This window comes from Taudactylus pleione, unplaced genomic scaffold (genome assembly GCF_031769625.1).
Source record: "Taudactylus pleione unplaced genomic scaffold, aTauple2 ptg000019l, whole genome shotgun sequence".
Lineage (NCBI taxonomy): Eukaryota > Metazoa > Chordata > Amphibia > Anura > Myobatrachidae > Taudactylus > Taudactylus pleione.
In genome coordinates, this window is record NW_028284421.1 from 31778039 (window position 1) to 31797762 (window position 19724).

The window sequence follows — 19724 nt, forward strand, 5'->3', positions numbered from 1 at the left end:
TCTCCTTTTGTTCTTCAGGGTCCATAGGGCTCCACAGGGAGACAATGGGGATGTCTCAAAGCAGTTGTTCAAGGGCGGGGATGCTCCTGAGCTGAGAGGAGAACCTGGTACCCAAAGAAAGCATCCTGAGAGGCAAATGTATCAAAGACATAGAACCTAAGAAAGGTGTGGACAGAAGACCACGTGGATGCTTTGCATAGTTGTTCAGCAGACACACCATGTGGGCTGCCCATGAGGGACCCACAGAGCAAGTAGAATGAACAGATACTGTAGCCGGCATAGGAAGGCCAGTCTGTGTGTAATCCTGTGAGATAGTCATGCAAAGCCATCTGGCCAAAGTCTGTTTGTTAGCTGGCCATCCCTTCTTGTGGAATCCATATAGGGCAAAGAGGGAGTCCAATTTCCTGATGGAACCAGTACGGTCCACGTAGATCTACAGAGCATGGACCACATCCAAAGAGGCCTCACCTACCGAAAGGTCTGGTGATTGAAAGGCCATAACCACGATTTTCTCATTAAGGTGGAAATGAGAGACCACCTTGTTCGGATGAAATATAAGAAATGGGGAGCAACAGGAGAGCATCCTTAAATCCGATACCTTACGGGCAGATGCTATAGCGAGAAGAAACAGTCTTCGCAGTGAGCCAATTAACGTCTACTGAATCCAGGGGTTCAAATGGAGGTTCCTGAAGTACGTGGAGAACCACTGAAATCCCACAGAGCCACAGGAGGGACAAAGGGAAATTGTATATGGAGAATACCCTGCAAGAAGGTGTGAACATCTGGCAGAGAAGCAATTTTGCGCTGGAACCAGCTAGACAGAGCAGAGACATGCACTTTCAGAGAGGCTAGACGGAGTCCAAGATCCAATCCAGCTTGAAGACAGACAAGGATTTGAGAAACCCTAAAAACTTGAGGGTCATAATTTCTAGTAGCACAACTCTGGAAATATGTATGCCACACCCGATGATAAATCCTGGCAGAGGCCGGTTTACACGCTTGGAGCATGGTCTGGACCACAGAGCTAGAAAACCCTTTAGACCTTAGGAGGGATGTCTGAAGAGCCAAGCCATTAAAGACAGATGGGCCAGGTCTGGATGTAGACAGGGACCCTGAGACAACAGGTCTTGTCATTGAGGAAGTTGGAGAGGGGCATCTATGGAGAGACTTTGAAGGCCTGAGTACCAATGGCATCTGGGCCAAGCTGGAGCTACCAACAGGACCATGCCCTCTTCTTGCTTGAACTTCTAAAGAACCCAAGGAAGAAGAGAGACTGGAGGAAAGAGGTACGTCAAATGGAAGGTCCACCTCACAGATAATGTGTCCACAAAGACTGCGTTGGGGTCCCTTGACCTGACCCTCTACACTGGAAGCTTGTGGTTGTGTCGTGAGGTCATGAGGTCCACGTCCGGTTGACTCCATTTGTCCACCAGGAGCTAAAGACTTCTGGATGGAGAAACCACTCCCCTGCATGCATGTGATGACAGATGAGGAAATCAGCTTCCCAATTGAGAATCCCTGAGATGAACACTGCAGAGATGGCATTCGGGTGGGACACTTCTGCCATCGCTGACCGAACTTAGAGTGCCTCCTTAGTGATTGAGGTATGCCACTGACATGGCGTTGTCAGACTGTACTTGCACTGACCTGCCCTGAAGAATATCCTGAGCCAGAGTGAGGGCTTTTAAGATGGCTCAGAGTTCCAGGATGTTGATTGGTAAGATTGCCTCGGTTGGAGTCCAGTGTCCTTGGAAGGAGTGCTGGCCGATCACTGCACCCCATCCACAGAGGCTTGCATCTGTGGTGAGGAGTTCCCAGTTCGTGCTCCAAAATAGGTGACCCTTGTTTAAGTGGGATGTCTGTAGCCACCAGGATAGGGACAGGCAAACCTCCAGATCTGAAGAAGGGGCAGCCCATTCCAGCTGGAGAGGATCAGGTGTTGTAGGGGCCTGGAGTGGAACTGAGTGATCTCCACCATATCGAAGGTGGACACCATGGATCCCAAGGTCTGCATTGCAGAGTGAATTGACACTCCGTGACTGGAGTAACCTGCGCACTCAGTGCTGTAGTGCAGAGATTTTGTCTGCAGTCAGGAAGATTCTCTGAGCCTGAGAGTCCAGGAAGGCTCCCAGATGTACCATTCATTGAGAAAGGGTTAGAAGAAGACTTTTTCCAGTTGATCAGCCAACTGTGTGTTTGTAGAAAGGCAATGGTTACTTGTAGATGGTGGGGAAGAATCTCTGGGGAGCTTGCTAAGAGCAAGAGATCATCTAAGTACGAGAGCAGTCTGATCCCCTGACGACAAAGCTAGGCCGCCAAAACTGCCATGACCTTGGTAAAGACCCGAGGAGCTGTAGAAAGCACAAAAGGCAGTGCTTGAAATTGGTAATGTTGCTGTAGGACAGCAAACCGGACATACTACTGATTAGAAGGTGATATAAGTACATTTCGGTAAGTGTCCTGAATGTCCAGAGACACCATAAAGTCCCCAGGCTCCATAGCCAGGACAATAGAGCCTAGAGTTTTCATATGAAACCTGGGCACCCTGATAAACTTGTTTAGAGGCCTGAGGATAGGCCGATGAGACCCATTGGGCTTCTGAACCAAGAAAAGGGTAGAACAACAACCCGTCCTTTAGCTTTCCACTGGGGACGAAAGTACCGAAAGCATGATATCCGAGGCTTCATAGTAGATGCAGAGGGCAAGAACGCCATCTTAGAAGCTGCCAAGGTAGTCACCTTGTCCAATTCTGGGCCAAACAGGATCTCCCCAGAGTAAGGAAGAGACTTCAAAGCCTTTTTAGAGTCCTAGTCTGCCTTCCATGAGCGAAGCAAAATGATACGGAGGGCTACCACGGAAGTAGCAGATGCCTTGGAAGCATCTAAGCATGCCTTGGAGACAGTATCTAAAGCCGCTTCTCCTAAATAGGAGGCTGCACCCTTAATATGAGAGATGTAGGACAGCTGTTCCCTCGAAGCATCTGAGGGAAATGTCTCTTCTAGGGCCTCTGCCCAACTCTCAATGGCTTTTGCCACCCAGGCCGTAGCCCTGGCAGGACGAGTAATAGCTCCTGCAAGAGAGTATATAGACTTTAGGAAAGCTTCAATCCTTCTATCCGTAGTCTCCTTTAAGGAGTTTGCTCTATGGGTAGGCAAGATAGCGTACTTAACCAGGCATGTCACGTGGGAATCCACTGCTGGGGGAACTTCCCATTTAGTGCAATCAGTAGCTGGAAGAGGGTAAAAAGAAATCAAGCAAGCGTTTAGGCAGCTGAAACTTTTTACTAGGTATATTCCATGCTTCACTCATTAGATCATATAGCTGATCAGAGTGAGGAAATTCTGTCAAAACTACCTTCTGTCGCTTAGAGAGTGTCTCTTGCCTTAGGAGTGGGTTCTAGCTCTTCTATTTGAAGAATAGATTTTACAGCTCTCACTAGTGCAGGTAAATTCAATTCAGAGGGGTGGCTCCTCCTCTCCCGAGGGGGAGTCAGAGTGAGAGAGGTCTGAGTCTTCTGCCTACCCAGATAATAACTCAATCTGATAGCTTGGTGGACTGGGAAGATAACACAGCACACTTGGTAGGTTTACTAGGTAAGGGTCTCTCCTTTTGCAACATTTGTTGAAAGGCTGTAGAGGTAACCACCAGACACTACACTGAGATAGAAAGTATGTCTACCCATGGGGGAGGCAAAGAATTTGCAGGCAGTACCTGCTGTGGCCATGGGCGCCGAGAGGGGGGGGGGGAGCGGGTACAGTGCACCCGGGCCCGGGCTTGCTAGAGGGGCCTGGCAGGGCCAGAGTCTGGTGTCGCCCCCCCTCCCTCTCAGCAGCTCAGCACACAGCTTGTGCTGGGCTGCTGTGTGAGACTGCTCGTGGCTGCTGCATCAGCCGGAGCAGTCTCCTATGGCCGTGGGGGGGAGCGATCATACTGATCATGCCTTCCCCCCCCACTTAGTGCTGGGCTGGGGGGCTTACAGCGCCCCCCTCCCCAGCATGCAGCGGCTGCAAAACTGATATTTTTTCAGTTTTTTCAAGGGGGCGTGGCCACGCCTCAGTGATTAGGCCACGCCCCCTCCTTTACCCGGGCCCGGACAGGCTCTCTACAGCCCTGGCTGTGGCCAACCCATAAGGGGAACTACCACAAGGGCCGCTAGGTGGTCAGCAATTATTGCCAACACGTGTGAAAAAGAAGTCCAGGAGGTCCTGAGGAGGGGATGCAGGGGCTGCTGATGGACCCCGTGCCGTACAACAGATGCACATAGATAATCCTGAATGAGATCCTCTGAAGCTAAGCCTGCTAAACAGGATTTACAAGAAACCAGAGTGGGAGCAGCAGGCTGCTTGTTATTCTTGCCTTTGCTAGACATAGCTGCAAGGATAATATAGCACACAATCTGGCATAGTGCAGTGAGCAACCCAGATATACAGTATGTACAATATGGCAGAGTAGTGCGTAACACAGATACAGTATGTGACAGCCCTCACAAAAACAGGTAGATGTTAGGTATAGTGAACCCCCTATACCTCAGTATTCCAGGGTTATAATGAAAGAAAGGGAAAGGTATAAGCTGACAGTTGAGAAAAATAAACAGATAGCAGCGCTAGCACAAGTCACATATAATGCAGAGCATGCAAGTTAACTGCAGTGGGCACTAAATTCAACTACACAGACCACAGTGGCTGTTAGGAAATAGCGCTGTATAACCTGGCTTCTGGGAGAGGTATACAGGGAGACTGGCCCCAGCGTTCCAGGAGACCAGAAAAAAATGGCTGCCGTTAGTCCCTGAGGGGGCGGAGGGTGAGGGACGAGCAGCTAAGGGGCGGCAAGACCGCAGTGGGATGGCGCCCTGAGCTAGGGGAGTGGCTGCAGGGAGAGGACATTCTCTCCTATGCTGACATCAACCACCAGGTCCCTGGCCTTAGCCATCCCCTGTGCCAGTATAGGTTATGCCCTGGTGGTCTAGTGGAGTCCTGGACGAACCGGTGTCCACGTCAGCGCCTACGGTCTGTCTCCTGAGACCAGAGGTAAGTCTGTGCATAGATGCAGGTCCCCACCTTACTCATCCCCATGATTCCCAGCTACAGTCTGGGGTCCGAGGAGCCCTGCCGAGAGTACCTAGCCGATGGCTTGAGTCGCGGAGGGGTAATGGAGCAGCAGTGCAGACATCCAGGGGACAGTCTAGCGCTGCTTGCTTTGTAGTCAAAAATTAAAAAATATATCATAAAATAAAGCTTGGGCTGCCAAACAGCAGCCCCACTGTTCTTACAGTGATCCAGTTCCTGCCGAACACCAACGAAACGGAGTTGCCTTGTGGGCGGGGGTATAGGGGGAAGGACCGGAGCATCCTGGGATAGAAAAAAAGCTTTGCTGTTGGTGTCCGGCCCTCCAAGTACCACCTACACCCCATTGTCTGCCTGTGGAGCCCTATGGTCTCTGAAGAAGAAATACCCCATGGTTTTTTTTTTCGTTTTTTTTTTTGTTTTTTTAACACACTAATTCCCCTCATTCACCACCACTTCCTGAGCCCATACCTTACTCACTGTAATTTTTCCTCTCACTATGGGGCCTATTCATCATAACTTCAAAAAAAAAAAAAAAAAAAATCGCTGGAGGTAATTAGGTTTAGAACTCGCATGGAGTTCTACCTAATTACCATAGGATTCATCATTCCTCCTCTCCATCAGTATCTATTCCCGAAAAGCTGTCATTTTTGCGATGTCCGCTTTTCAGGAAATAGATACTTTTCCCTCTCTGCTCTAACTTACCGCAGCTGTAATCAGTGCTGTGTATGCGCTGTTACATTCACAAAATCGGCGCATGCGCAACACTGCCTTACAGCTGCGGTAATTCTGTGTCCCCCACCTACCTGGCTGCTGCAGCCACAGACCCCGACCTCCCGTCTGAAGAGGAGAAAGCAGTAAAGTAAAAAAAAAACATTTGGAGAAGCAGCCAGAGCCGGAAGAGGGACGAGGGAGCGTCGGAGGAGGACCTGCCCAGCTGAAAGCAGGTAAGTATCACCCGCTATGCGCCACCTGAGAGTGGCGTATAGTGACACCATCAAACTCCAAAAATACATAATTTTGGAATATGATGAATTTCCTAATTTAACGCAGGCAGACTTAACCAGGAGATATCAGTGTTAATGAATACTAAAATAACAGTAATTAAGGAAAATGTCCTTAAGACCGTTATTTTAGTGTTGGTGAATAGGCCCCTATTACTCCCCATTTACCAACATACTGTACTCATCCAGAATAACATTTCCCCAGCTACACATGCACCCCCTGTACACCAACATGATACACTCCTGTGCAACAAGCACCCCCCTGTACACCAAAATGTCCTCCATACACATCCATATGGCCCCCTTGCACAGCAGATTAGTCCCCACTTTCTTACTTGGTTTCCTGTAGCTGTCAGCTACACAGGTCCTAGCAGTCTGCTGCATTACATGGTACACATTGCATGGAGTCAAATTACATCAGTAGGAAGTAATCTGATCGGGAACTACTGGGGCTAGTTCCCTGCCCCAGCAGCCTGTTAATCAAACTTGCAACACAGATGGTGCCCCATACCAGCCAGGGTGCCCAGAGCATGAGCTCCACCTGCTCTGCCCAAGCTACACCCCTGTGTGTATATTATTCCTTTTAATACTCAGGTTCTCTTAAGCACTATCATATCAATTATAAGTGATATCATAAAACACTATTTATAAAATTACAAGAGTCTATGGCCCGCATTCAATATGGAGCGAAAAGCCGGAATCGGCGAAAAAGTTTCGCCAATGACGTCATTTCACCAGGCGGAAAAGTATCGCCGTATTCCATTTGAAAGACTTTCCACCTAGGCGCAAAGTCAGTGCAATGTAATGAGCGAAAAAGTTTCGCCTGTGAATAGCAGGCGGAAAAAAGTGCAGAATTGGGGTTTTGGGGTACAACATTGCGGGAACCCCTGTGCAGCCTTAAGACAGTCCCTTAAAGGTAAACTGCGTAAAATTTATTTTTAAAAAAAGACTTAACACCCCAAAAAAATCACTTTCATTTTGGGGGAGAAAAAAAAAAAAAAAGTTGAGGGACAAAGTTAAAAACCAGCGAACTAGACTCCAGGGGGGTCCCCAAGTATACCCCAGGTGTTTTTTCCATTGTGGGTGCTTGCGGCAGGTGGATTTTTCGCGTTTTTTTTAAAACAACTTTAGCAACTTTAAAATATGCTGTCCCCCATTTTCAAGTACCCCAAATTTGCTGAGATAAGTTATTTTCTGCAAAAAAACCCTCCAGAATACTATTCTTTACCACTTATACAAAAACACTATTTAACAGCTATTGAGCCAGTTTAAAAACACCAAATACCTTCAGCAAGCCAAATCGGGGGGTACCATAGGGAACCCCCATGTCAGAGCATCTTTTGGGGGGTGTCAGGCTGATTCCCTCAAATCTGACATGACTTTCCACTTGTTTCAGTTTCGCCGGGTCCCGTTTACGCGTACTTTCAAATTGAATACGGGGATACGCGGGCACGCGAATGTTACTTTTCCGCCTGCAAAATAGGCGAAAAGTCCAGGATGCGGAAAAGTATCGCGGGTCCGCTCAAATTGAATACGGCTCTATATCTATATTAGCATCGCTTATGTTACGTATTAAGGCATAAACCCTCTAGTCATTTCATATATATTATGCATCTCAAGAATACACCGCTTTTAGTAAATAATATTGTCAATTAGTACACTTATTTGCTATGCAAGATCAAGGACAGATCTGTCTTGATTTCTTAAATAAAAAAAAAAGTGTGGATAAACCATGTATTCTGATGTTTTCTATTTGTGGCAGGGACTATTCTGTCTTTATCAGCGCCTTTTGGGACTGTTCCATCGTTACCAACACCTGTCGGTACTATTCTGTCTACAAGCAAATCACGCAATCCAGCAGTTTCATGTAGGAACCTATTAATTAACGGGTTTCAGATGCTAATGTGATCACTTTCTGCTTCGGGTGCCGGCCACACTCCTGCTCATGTGCGGTCACCAGACCATGCTTGTGCGAGCAGCCATTACTGGGCAAGGATCTTACAAATCCTTCTCTGGGTAACTATTCCGGTTCATAGCCCATAGACTACAATGGCTGATGCCATCTGTAGATGGCATTAACTACAGGGGCTACCTTGATAGATTCAGCATTTAAGCAGACACCATAGCTCAATTTTCCAAATGGAAATGTAAAAAAAGGTACTTTAAATTTAATAATCACTATGATTTCACTCAGCAAAAAACAAGAATATTTTAGAACATGATCTATGCAGAGTAAAAGTTATCCCTACACGTTATATACTGTACAGTAGAAGTGTTAGAGAAATAAAACCAAATTAGCACGACCGTATAAACTCTCTAGGTTTCCCTATTCATACAGAGGTAAGCGAAGCCATGCTTACCATGTGATGTGATGTAAATGACATAAGAAAGACTAGCAGTAGGGATCTGTGATGCTATAAGACTCTAGTCACTGGTGATGGATGTGCTCAGACTCTTCAGAGACATTTGTCAGTAGTGTGATAACACAATTACTACAGTGGATACCAGAGTAATCTGCCCAATTTTGTCTGTAGAAATTATTTTATTCTGTTAGACCAGTGTTGGCTAACCTTGACACTCCAGCTGTTATGGAACTACATAACCCAGCATGCACTGCTACAGTTTTGCTATTAGGGCATGCTAAAACTGTGGCAGGGCATGCTGGGATATATAGTTCCACAACAGCTGGAGTGTCAAGGTTAGCCAACACTGTGTTAGACCATCTATAGTCTGCGCCCTCACTGTTCATGCTCCAATTATATGAAATCTTTAAAACCTCCATGGCAGGATTCAGCACACACTCTGCTCATCATCTACCATCATTGGTGTACTCAAAAAGGTTTGTAGTAGATGGTGCACGAATGAAAGAGTGGATCTTAGTTATAGTCTTCTGTTTCAGAAAAGAAGGACCTGGCTGACAGATGGTGAGTGTTCCCGCTACCTGCTCCTTCCCTCTGTCCCTGTCCGGCTCCTTCCGCCAGACGTCAGGGCTCCTGTACTAATGCGTGACCACGCATGCGCACTAGCGTCATTGCGCCGAAAGGGGACAGCTGATTTTCATATCAGCTGTCTCCAAGCAGGAAAAATGATGAATTACTCCAGCGTCTGCAGAGTTAGAATGTTAATCTGTTTGGACCCCGATAATGAACATCATGAATAGACCCCTGTGAGAGTCCAAAAACATACATAAAATTATATATGCTCACCGATTCTTGAATATAATAGAGCCCTGGGTAATATTGCACACGCATGATTCAATCGATTTGCTTGCCATTTTATAAGGCAGGGTAAAAAAAAAACAACTTGCATTTGTATAACCTGTTTAGCTAAATCCACAATCAATGGGGGTCTTTGCTACAGTTAAACCAGATTATGTCCTGGCACACAGACCCAAGATTTAAGAAATGGATGGATATTGAGAGTGATTTGATTGGAGATCATTAGAGTGGGATTTCTTCTATGGCTCCTTCCACACTTGAGGCCTGCCTCTGTACATATGGTTTCCTGCATTAAAGTCAGCAAGGATGTATGGGACAGTCTGAAGAAACGTTTAGATTTAGCTCCTTACCCATCGCCCATGATGCCCCATTGGACATGCCCATTTTCCTTTGGGTTGTATGGGTATTCATATATGCGCCCTTGGGTCGCAGCAGGGGATCACTACAGTTTTGCATATCTCCGGGGCCTTTACCCCTCAGACCTTTGAAGAATTATGTAAGAAATACATGTTGCACCACTTTTAGTATTTGCAGATCACTAGTTTGATTTACTCCCCAAGTAAATTACACACACTTGGAAGGCTTAACCCCTTTGAACGCCTCTGTACTTATCACCCGATGCAATCTCAATCCAATACTCTATGTTGGTAGGCCCACCTACTGAGAAGAAAGAACCATTTGAACAGACATGGGAGAGGGATCTAAGGAGATGTCTAGATGGTGAGGAGTGGTAAGATATTCAACAGCAGGTTGCGAAAACATCTATTAATACTAATCTTAAAGGAAACTTCCTTTAAACTTTATACTCTATTGTATAATGTCCCAGAGAAACTGAACTCTATATACCCATCGCCTTTGGATCTTTGGTGGCGTCAGTGCGGGCATAAAGGTTCTTATTTCTATATATGGTGAGAATGTCCTTTGATCTCTAAATATTGGAGTGAAGTTTTATATACGAGTGTCTCCCCGCATTTTTAAAGTGACAATCCCTTTTAAAAGGATAAACCAGCTTTGTTTAGCCTTAAAAGAGGATTCACTTTAAAAATACAGGGAGACTTGCATAAATCCCTGCATCATCGGAAGTTTGGAAGCTATTCCATTTAGCCCTGTACCTCTTAAGGACCCTCTTCATGTCTAAAGGTGCATATACACGTAACAATTTTGTTACCAATGATTTTATGAACGATTTTCTGTCAGATTTTTTAAAGTGTAATGAACGATTTTTTGACCTACAAACGATTTTGTAACTTCCCTTAATGAAAATCTCTCATTTGGTCAGTCAGAATGAACTACAAATGGGAACGCACATGAACGATAATCATTCATTGTTATAACTCAGAAACTGAATGATTTTTTTCAACGATAGAACGATAACGTCGTTATAGTTAAATCGTTAAAAAAAAAATTGTTACATGTGTATGCACCTTTACTATGCAAACCACTTTCTGAGGTTCCTAAATCATATAGTAAGCAATGCGGGGACATGTTTAATGTGGCCAAACTCTTGATAGCCACTAACTGGAAGCAGTCTGCTTCACCTTCCATTTCTTCTTTAACTAATAGGGTTTGGTATATTGCTTCTATGGAGTACATTACTGCCCTTCTATGAGATAAAACAGTCAAGTCGAGTCACAAAGTACGGGCCCCCTGGTTCTTTCATTACAATCAGACATTACAAGGTCTGGACTAAACCGCACAATGAGGCTTGTGTGCGGTTTTACACCTGTGGATGGCTTCTTGGGCCGGGCTCTCTTTTATATAATCTCAGCATTTCCGAGACTCTGGTGCACTCCCTCTCCCACACACTCGTTTCTCATTGTATTTATTTTTAATATTGGTTTTATACCATACAGTAAATGGTGGTTTGTCAATTTTTATTCTGTTAGTAAGTTTTTGTTTGCTCTGATAGTTTCATTCTTTTGTGTCCGTTACACTATGCTTCTGTGTTTTTAGGTAATGTGCTTCTGGCTGTTTTTGGAAATGGCTTATTTCCTGTAAAAGTTATTTCTTGGTCCTCTACCTCCATAAATAAAGAGATAAAAAAATATAGTATTCAGTTGAAGTGGTGTGTGATCAGGGCCAGCAACAGAAATATTAAAGCCTGGCACATGTTTTTGGGGCCCCTATCCCCTCCCAGAAGTTACATCCAGGATGGCCATTGACTCTCCTTTTTCTCTCCAGCCTCATCCCCAACTGTGTCTCTCCAGCCTCATCCCAGTGTCTCTTAATATCCACCCATCCAATTACCCCCCTCCCATGTTTCTCAGCTTCATCATCCCCCGGCGTGTCTCTCAGCTTCATCATACCCCAGCCCCCGTGTGTCTCAGCTTCATCATTCCCCAGCCCCCGTGTGTCTCAGCTTCATCATTCCCCAGCCCCCGTGTGTCTCAGCTACATTCCCCAGCCCCCGTGTGTCTCAGCTACATTCCCCAGCCCCCGTGTGTCTCAGCTACATTCCCCAGCCCCCGTGTGTCTCAGCTACATTCCCCAGCCCCCGTGTGTCTCAGCTACATTCCCCAGCCCCCGTGTGTCTCAGCTACATTCCCCTACTGCCCAACCAGTTTCTCTCTTGCCCAGCCAACACTTACCTGCTGCCTACTGTAGGTACATGCAGGTCGGCCAATGACTCAACCAGTTTCTCTCCAGCCCCATCCCCAACTATCTCTCAGTCTTATCCTCTCCTGTGTTGCACCAGCCTCAACCCTAGTCTGTCCAGCCTTATCCTAGCCTGTGTTGCTCCAGCACCATCCCAGTCTCCAGCCTCATCCCCGTGTATCTTAATTTCCAGCCATCCAATTATCCCCTTGCGTGTCTCGCGGCTTAATCATCCTTTCCAGTCCCTGTCTCTCAGCTACATTCCCCAGCCCCTGTGTCACCCAAGCCTGTGTCTTCATCTGCAACCCCCTACTTCCCAACCAGTTTCTCTTTTGCCCAGCCAACACTTATCTGCTGCCTACTGATACTCTTCCCTGGTTGCTAAGGAGTTGGGCCTGACTTCTCTCTGACCCAGCGGCAAAACGTCACTCACACCACGTTGGTCTGCCGGTGCACTGCTTACAGCAGCAGCAGAGGCAGGGGGACATGCGGGGTGCCTCCGAATGTTGTGGCCCGGTACAAGTGACCCCTTTGTACCCCTCTGTTGCTGAGGCGGAGTGTAATGAAGGCTCCTTCTCACTAGTAACAAGTAGGCCAAGGAAAAGAAGGAGCGGCACTAAATGAGAGGTCTTTTCACACATGGGTGGGCTGTCCAGATCCCCCTCTCCTACATTCACCTTATGAAAAAGCTATTTCTACGCCATCTGAGGCATGCAATAAACAGGAGCAAAAAAAAAAAAAATCAGATAAATGTAACACCCTCTAAAAGATGGTATTTGTAAATACACCTCTCAGTGTTAGAGCTTGCTTCCTGTTGTAGATATTGCATTCCTGAGACCCTGGGATCAGTTTTCAGGTAAAGGAGGGGCTGGAGAGATAGACACGCAGGGGTGGGAAGACTGGGTGTGTAGCTGGCAGAGCAGAGGGAGGAGGGGGAGAGAACAAGGAGTGGAGAAGAAGAATTTGGGAGAGAGCAGACATCTTTGGGAAGCTTCAGAGCTGGAAGCAGAAATGTAGCCCTCGTGCTCCCCTGGCAGGGGGAGATTGGCGGGGCCGTGGTGACTGCCACGATGCCCATCTAACGCCAAAGGAGAAATAGGTCTGGAGTGAGACCACTGAGATAAAGTCTGTGAGAGACCACAGAGAAAGAGCTGGAAGGTTGCAGTATGAGCCACTCAGTGAAGTGTTCAGCACCCATGAGAGGGGTAAGAGACGCAAGTATATGTGTTGAAGAGATGGGGAGGAGGAATTTCCCAGGAGCTTTTACTGTTAAGGTACCAGAGGAGTCCCTTATGCATAAAAGCCCCCCAGCAGCCATTACAGGGGGAGTCACTGTGGTAGCAGTGTGGCTATAGGAGCCATTCCTGTAGGATAGTGATGGGCGGCAGCTGAGAGTCTGATAGCTGCAATAGAAAAGTCTGTATATTGCTGTCCCATGTGAAAGAGAAGGGGAGCAGAGAGATGCAGACTGTGTATGAGACACTCTGTATATTGTCTTAGAAGAGACAAAGGAGAGGCAGAGGGCAAAAGAAGTTATGTGAGATGTGTGTGAAGGTGTGGAACTACAGGCACCAGCCAGCATAGGGCCAGGTGGACCTGCATGTATGAAGTGGAGAACTACAGGCACCAGCCAGCAAAGGGCTAGGTGGACCTGCGCGTATGAAGTGGAGAACTACAGGCACCAGCCAGCGAAGGGCTAGGTGGACCTGCACATATGAAGTGGAGAAGGGGAGCAGAGAAGTACAGGCACCAGCCAGCGAAGGGCCAGGTGACCTGTGTGGGTAAAATGCAAAGCATTCATTGTGACTGTGCTTAAAGACTGTGCTGGTGAAGAAGAGTGTGATGTAATGTAACCATATCCATAAGATGGTCATATACCATCTGACATGCCAAGTATATGAGCTGGAGGGAGAAGAGAAGCTGCTGTAACAATATTCTTCTCCTGTAAAGTCATGTGCAGGAGGAGAGAAATAAATTGGTTTATTTTTATTAGAGAAGGTCTGGCGCCCAAGTTATTCAAAAGAACTGTTGCTGCATGTGTCTATCTATACCTGTATCTATATGTGTGACTGTTATAAAGCCTGCATGGTCAGGGACCCCCTTCTCAGGTATTGCCCACACCCTGGAGAGCTAGCCTGAGGCAATAGGAGGTGTATCACTCCAAATGCACCTATGTACCACACCACACACTGAAGGGGGGTTACATAAATATTTGCAATATTTAAATTATTATTATTATTACCAGTTATTTATATAGCGCACACATATTCCGCAGCGCTTTACAGAGAATATTCGGCCATTCACATCCGTCCCTGCCCCAGTGGAACTTACAATCTATATTCCCTACCACATGCGCATATACACACACTAGGGGTAATTTTGTTAGGAGCCAATTAACCTACCAGTATATTTTTTGGAGTGTGGGAGGAAACCGGAGTACCCGGGGGAAACCCACGCAAGCACAGGGAGAATATACAAACTCCACACAGTTAGGGCCGTAGTGGGTATCGAACCAACGACCTCAGCGCTGTGAGGCAGTAATGCTACCATTACACCGTCTGTGCTGCCCCATAAATGATCCAATATTGCATCAGATATTTTTCACAATCATTTTCCATGAAAAAAATATCTTCTTTGCTTGCTTAATACATCTGATTGATACTACATTATAGCATTTATCATGCAATGATTAAATCTTTTTTTTTTTTTTGCGGAATACATCTAGTTACATTGGCCTCAAAATGCAAAAACAATATGTTGTCCTATTTTGCTCTGGAAATTCCCTTTCACCACAATCTTTAGACTACTTGATAACATTGCCCTTGGCAGACCATTAAAAAACTCCTACCGGTTTTTCTTGCGAAACAACCAACAGGTCACTGCAGTGATGACCACAACACCAAGTACAGAGGCCAATACAACTGTAAGAACGATGCCTAGAAAAAAATAAGACAGATTGTTATGGAAGCACAGTTATCATCTCTTAACAAATGACATGGAGCAGACATACTTACCTTCCCTGAAAGAGACAGAAACTAGCCGGTCACCTTCCTTCTGCAGTTGCCTGTAGTTATCAGTCATCTCGAAGGGTGCAGAACTGTTCCATTCTGTGCAGTACAGGGCAGTCTCTAAAAAGAACAGCTACAAGACCAAACATTTGTCAAATCGAGACAGTCTAATAGCGAACAACAGTTATCCTGCTATATATTAGAGTGTGCAATACATTTCTCAGAATAAAAACCATCTAAATATAAAAACAAACTAATAAAATTAAAGTTCAATAAATCCACATGTGGGACTAAGGTGCACAGACAGACATGGATGTGGATTATTTACTCCTTGTGGGCCAGATTCTGAGTCGGACGCAGCCATGTTTGAGTCATGCTGCAGTTGCGTCTATGACTTTATGCTAATGCTGCTACATAGCCCTTCCCTGGTGTACATAGGTGCGTTTGAGGACTGAGATTCCTGCTTTCAGCATCCGTATACGCTCACATACCGCTTGGTGAGTCTTTACATGCACTATCGGTCACACCATTGAAACTTACACAAGCCCTATGGCAGGAGCAGTTTATCCATCTGAATATGGTCTCCTATATGAACGATTCTGTGTCCATGAAAGCAACCACTATCAGCAACACTCCCATAAGATGCAACAGATGTGTTCCTGAGTAGCCAGCCCCTTTACCAGCCAGTAACACCCCATAAATTTCCAATACACTTCTGCTACCATGCGTCCAACCTGTACTGCGACTCTGTCCAAACAAAATATCGGGACACATGCGCGGTGTGGTAAAACTATATCATGTCAACAATAGTCAAGTGCTCTTGAAAAGGAAAAAATGGCATTGGACACCTACTGTACATTACTTGTGTATAGACTATTCTGATGAAATGTTATCATAAAGCACCATTTTTATTTCACAAGAAAATAAATACATGCATACGTACGTACGTACGTACGTACATACATACATACCACCAATCCTTCATTAGATGGATAATAGGTGTGAGGAAAGAATGCACTCTTATCTTAAGAACTGGAGGCGCAATTGTTTTCCACGAATATCCCTATGGTTCCCACCTGTTGCACCACACATTTTCCTATTCATAGCACATGGACATTGTGGAATGGCATGCTTGTTAAGGGACTGACTAAGGTCATGCTCTGTCAGGTACAAAGAGTTGAATTGCTGTTTTGCTCATGTGGAGACTGTCTAGGAGATCATACTTATGCTGAGTACACTCTGGGCCTGATTCAGAGCCACTCACGAGCGCTGAGCGCTCGCAAGCGGGTCGATGTTGGCCCAGTGCGCATACGCACGACGGACCTGGCTCAGTCGTGCGCATGCGCGAGACCCGGATAGCGACGGGCAAGCCGTGGCTATGGGTCTCGTACCAAAGGGGGCGTGCTGTCGATGGTGAGTGACAGCACGCCCCCTTTGGTGGGCGTGGCTGCCCAGACGGAGGCATTCCCATGGGAACGCCTACCGTCTGGGGCCGGCCCCACTGACATCACAAGTGATGTCAGTGGGAGTGCCTTCGGCTCTGATAGAGCCGAAAGCACTCCAGGGCTTGCGGCAACGAGACCCTACCACAAGGGTCTTGTCGCAAGCCCGATGGTCGCGATGGTCGACTATCGCGACCATCTTCCTGGCCGCTCGCTATAGCTGTGCGTGGTCACCCACAGCTATACGAGCGGTAAGGAGGCCGCTCTAAAAATTAAGAAGGACGGCCCTGATTCAGAGCGAGCGCTCTGTCAGAGCGCCCGGCTCTGAATCAGGGCCTCTATTCGATATGTCATTAAGCCAATGACCAACATATCACATAGTCCATCTGTATGTGTGTACAGAAGATATTTCATCAGCCCTGCAACACAGATGATGCCAATAGATCTTGCAGATATATCGCAGACCCTCCAAAATTCTCTTATAATTTATGATTGCAGTCACCTGTGTTGAACACGTAAATTGATAGGACACAATCCATGGTTGGAATCACATTACCTGCTCCTCTGAAATGAAAACAGGATTCCTGAAAACGGACCATAAGACACTGGGATAGCATGGTGGGGTGGTAAGAGAACCTTCATAGCGATAATATGCATCCAGGCTCTCAGGAACAAGATCTTGGACATTAAACCCTGAAATCTGAGCCTTCTGACCTATATGGAAAAGAACAAAATGACACATGGTAACTAGTATAATAACAACAACATATACAGTACTTGGCATGGAGAAAGGAATTTCTAAGCCACATGTACAAGTCACCAGGTGATTCTTAGAGACTATTTAAAGCAGAACTAAAGATTTAAAAAAAAAAAAAAAAAAACACTAGCATCTGATATTTGGTTTACTTTTTCTTATTGTGTGCTCTGTATTGGCCTATTCATTACTCTTCTCTCTTATTTTGGATAATGGGACTGGAGAGTTTCATCTGAGAGCTTTTATAGTTGTGTAAACTGTCCAATAAGTTGCCAAGTGGGCAGTAAGATGGAGTCTGATCTAATACACCTCGCTGCTCATCTCCTAGTTATAGGCAAAGGGACCTGGTACTACACCTCTTTAGCGGAATCCAAGTACCCTATGTATCCATGCATTTGGCTAGGGGGTCAGCAAGACCCTTAGCAATGCCACTAGATTAGAGGGTTTGAGTGCAATAAGGGACAGACTGGGCTGCCATGGAGTTTGAGAGATTGGTTGGCCCCGCTGTTTAATAGCCATGCCCTCCACCGTGGGAGGGTGGCACCTAGCCAGGGACACTGGCATGGTGCACAGTGGAGCTGCTTGCAATCCGGGCAGTTATCAGAGGCTGTTGACTGACCCGGCGGTTGCAGGCTCCATGCGTACATCAGCAGCACCACACGGATTCCAATTTCAGAAATCAGCAGTGATATCACAGGGGGAGGAGCCAGGCTGCTGCAGGCACTCATTGCACAGACAGAGGAGTCAGGTCCTCTTTCTGGACAGGTAAGTGCCACTGGAGGTGTGAAAAACACTTTAATGTTATCTAGGGTGGTGGTATGTTTATGCAATGTGGGTGGTGTGTTTTAACACTGTCTGTGGGGGGGGGGGGAATTAATGTTGAGAGTGTCAGGAAGTGTATTAATATTGTGTGTGTATTCATATTATCTGTGTTATATGTGGGTCACTGGAGACACTGCGACACTCTTCATTATATGGTGGTCACTACGATGCCCCATGCATTATACGGCGGTCCCTGCTGTTATCTGTATTTTATGGTAGTCACTGTAATGTCCTCTGCATTAGAAAGGCAGTCACTGTGATGCGCTCTGCATTGTTTAGCGGTCACTGCAACGCTCTCTGCATTATGTGGTGAGCAATTTGCTCTTCATTATATGGGGGTCACTGCAATGCTCTCTACATTATATGGTGGTTGCTATAATGTCCTCTGAATTATATGGTGGTCACTGCAAAGTTCTCTGCATTACAGGATGGTCACTGTGATGCTCTCTGCATTACATGGCGGTCACTGCAACGCTCTACACTATATGGCGGCACTGCAATGTTATCACTATTATAGGACAGTCACTGCATTATATGGAGGTCACGGAGATGCTATGCATAATATGGTGGGCACTGCAACGCTCTCTGTATTATGTGGTGGGCACTTTGCTCTTCATTGTATGGGGGGCACTGCTACACTCTCTGCAGTTATTTCCCCGCACCGTACATCCAGTCAACATCCTCGTACATGGGATGCCAGAGCTTAGAATACCGACACCGGCATCCTGAGCCACTATGTTGGAACCACGGGACAGGAGGAGAGAGGTTCTGCAGTACCCCGGCATTTGGGGGAGGGGGGGGGATGGTGCGAGGCCCTAGCCACAAAGGTACAGTATATAAAAGGGAGAAAGCCCCTATGCTTAAAAAAAAGCGATCCCTTGCAGTAAGCCCCTGTGAGTCGCCCCCATGATGCCAAAGAGGCAGTCTCACTGAGAAAGTGCTCCTTTGGTTTATTTAAGAAGAGAGGAGCATCATGTAAATAAGATATCGGCCTGTCTAACTAGGCTGCAGCTGAACAAAGTGACTGCAACTGGAGTGAAAGAGAGTACCCCCAAAGAACACGAGGGGGAGTGCTGCCAGTCACAACTGAACACCTGAAAGAGATAGACCTCAGTGTGAGAGCACCAGTATCCAGAGACCAGTGATAGGGGGAACCCCACCTTTAGGGGTACCCCAATAGAAGTGATTCAGGTATATGAATTGGATGGGTGAGTGTTTAGAGGGTCACATGGCATAATTAGGAGCCCCCATTAGAGGAGAGTCCTCGTATTGGTAGAACCCCATGAGAAGTGTCCCCATTGTAAGCGTAGTGTATGAACCACCATCAACTGCAGATATATTTGCAGATCAGTCGATCTGCGGATATCATCTTTCAGGTTTGCACCAAGCTTAAGCCATGCCAAAGACACATACCCACATCTTTAAACACATTTACTTACCTTTGTATTTGATGTTTGTCAGCTGAGAAACTATTTTGTCATATGTAGGATTGAAGGAGCCAATCTGCATGTAGAAATAAAAATAAAATATTACAGACTGTGTAGGAACATAATTGTGCTGTTTTTTTGTGTGTTTTTTTTAAATAAGTGATGGTAGGAGTGAGCCGTCATAGTTAGCCCAATAATCTATAGCCATACAGCACTTGCCTACTCCCCATGGGACTCCCAGGTGAGTAGCCGTCCTCCTGTGTCCCACCCAGTGAAGTGGGAAAGAAGGAGGCCTGATGACGTTAATCACGGTGAATTGCATCATTCGGCCCTGCACCCCTCTGGCACATGATGCTTTGAATTGCGGCATTTTAAAATAGAGATGGGGCCA

The 19724-nt window shown here is 46.3% G+C and overlaps 1 protein-coding gene across 1 annotated transcript in view; it reads right to left on the bottom strand.

Moving 5' to 3' along the window:
* CA12 (carbonic anhydrase 12) overlaps positions 1 to 19724 on the bottom strand; it is a 63529-nt gene that overhangs the window by 5045 nt on the left and 38760 nt on the right. The window contains exons 7-10 of the mRNA XM_088444692.1: positions 19346 to 19409; positions 16887 to 17044; positions 14895 to 15021; positions 14729 to 14816 (exon numbers count right to left, since the gene is read on the bottom strand). Coding sequence (XP_088300818.1) covers positions 14729 to 14816; positions 14895 to 15021; positions 16887 to 17044; positions 19346 to 19409 — 437 coding nt within the window. The remainder of the gene's footprint in view (positions 1 to 14728; positions 14817 to 14894; positions 15022 to 16886; positions 17045 to 19345; positions 19410 to 19724) is intronic.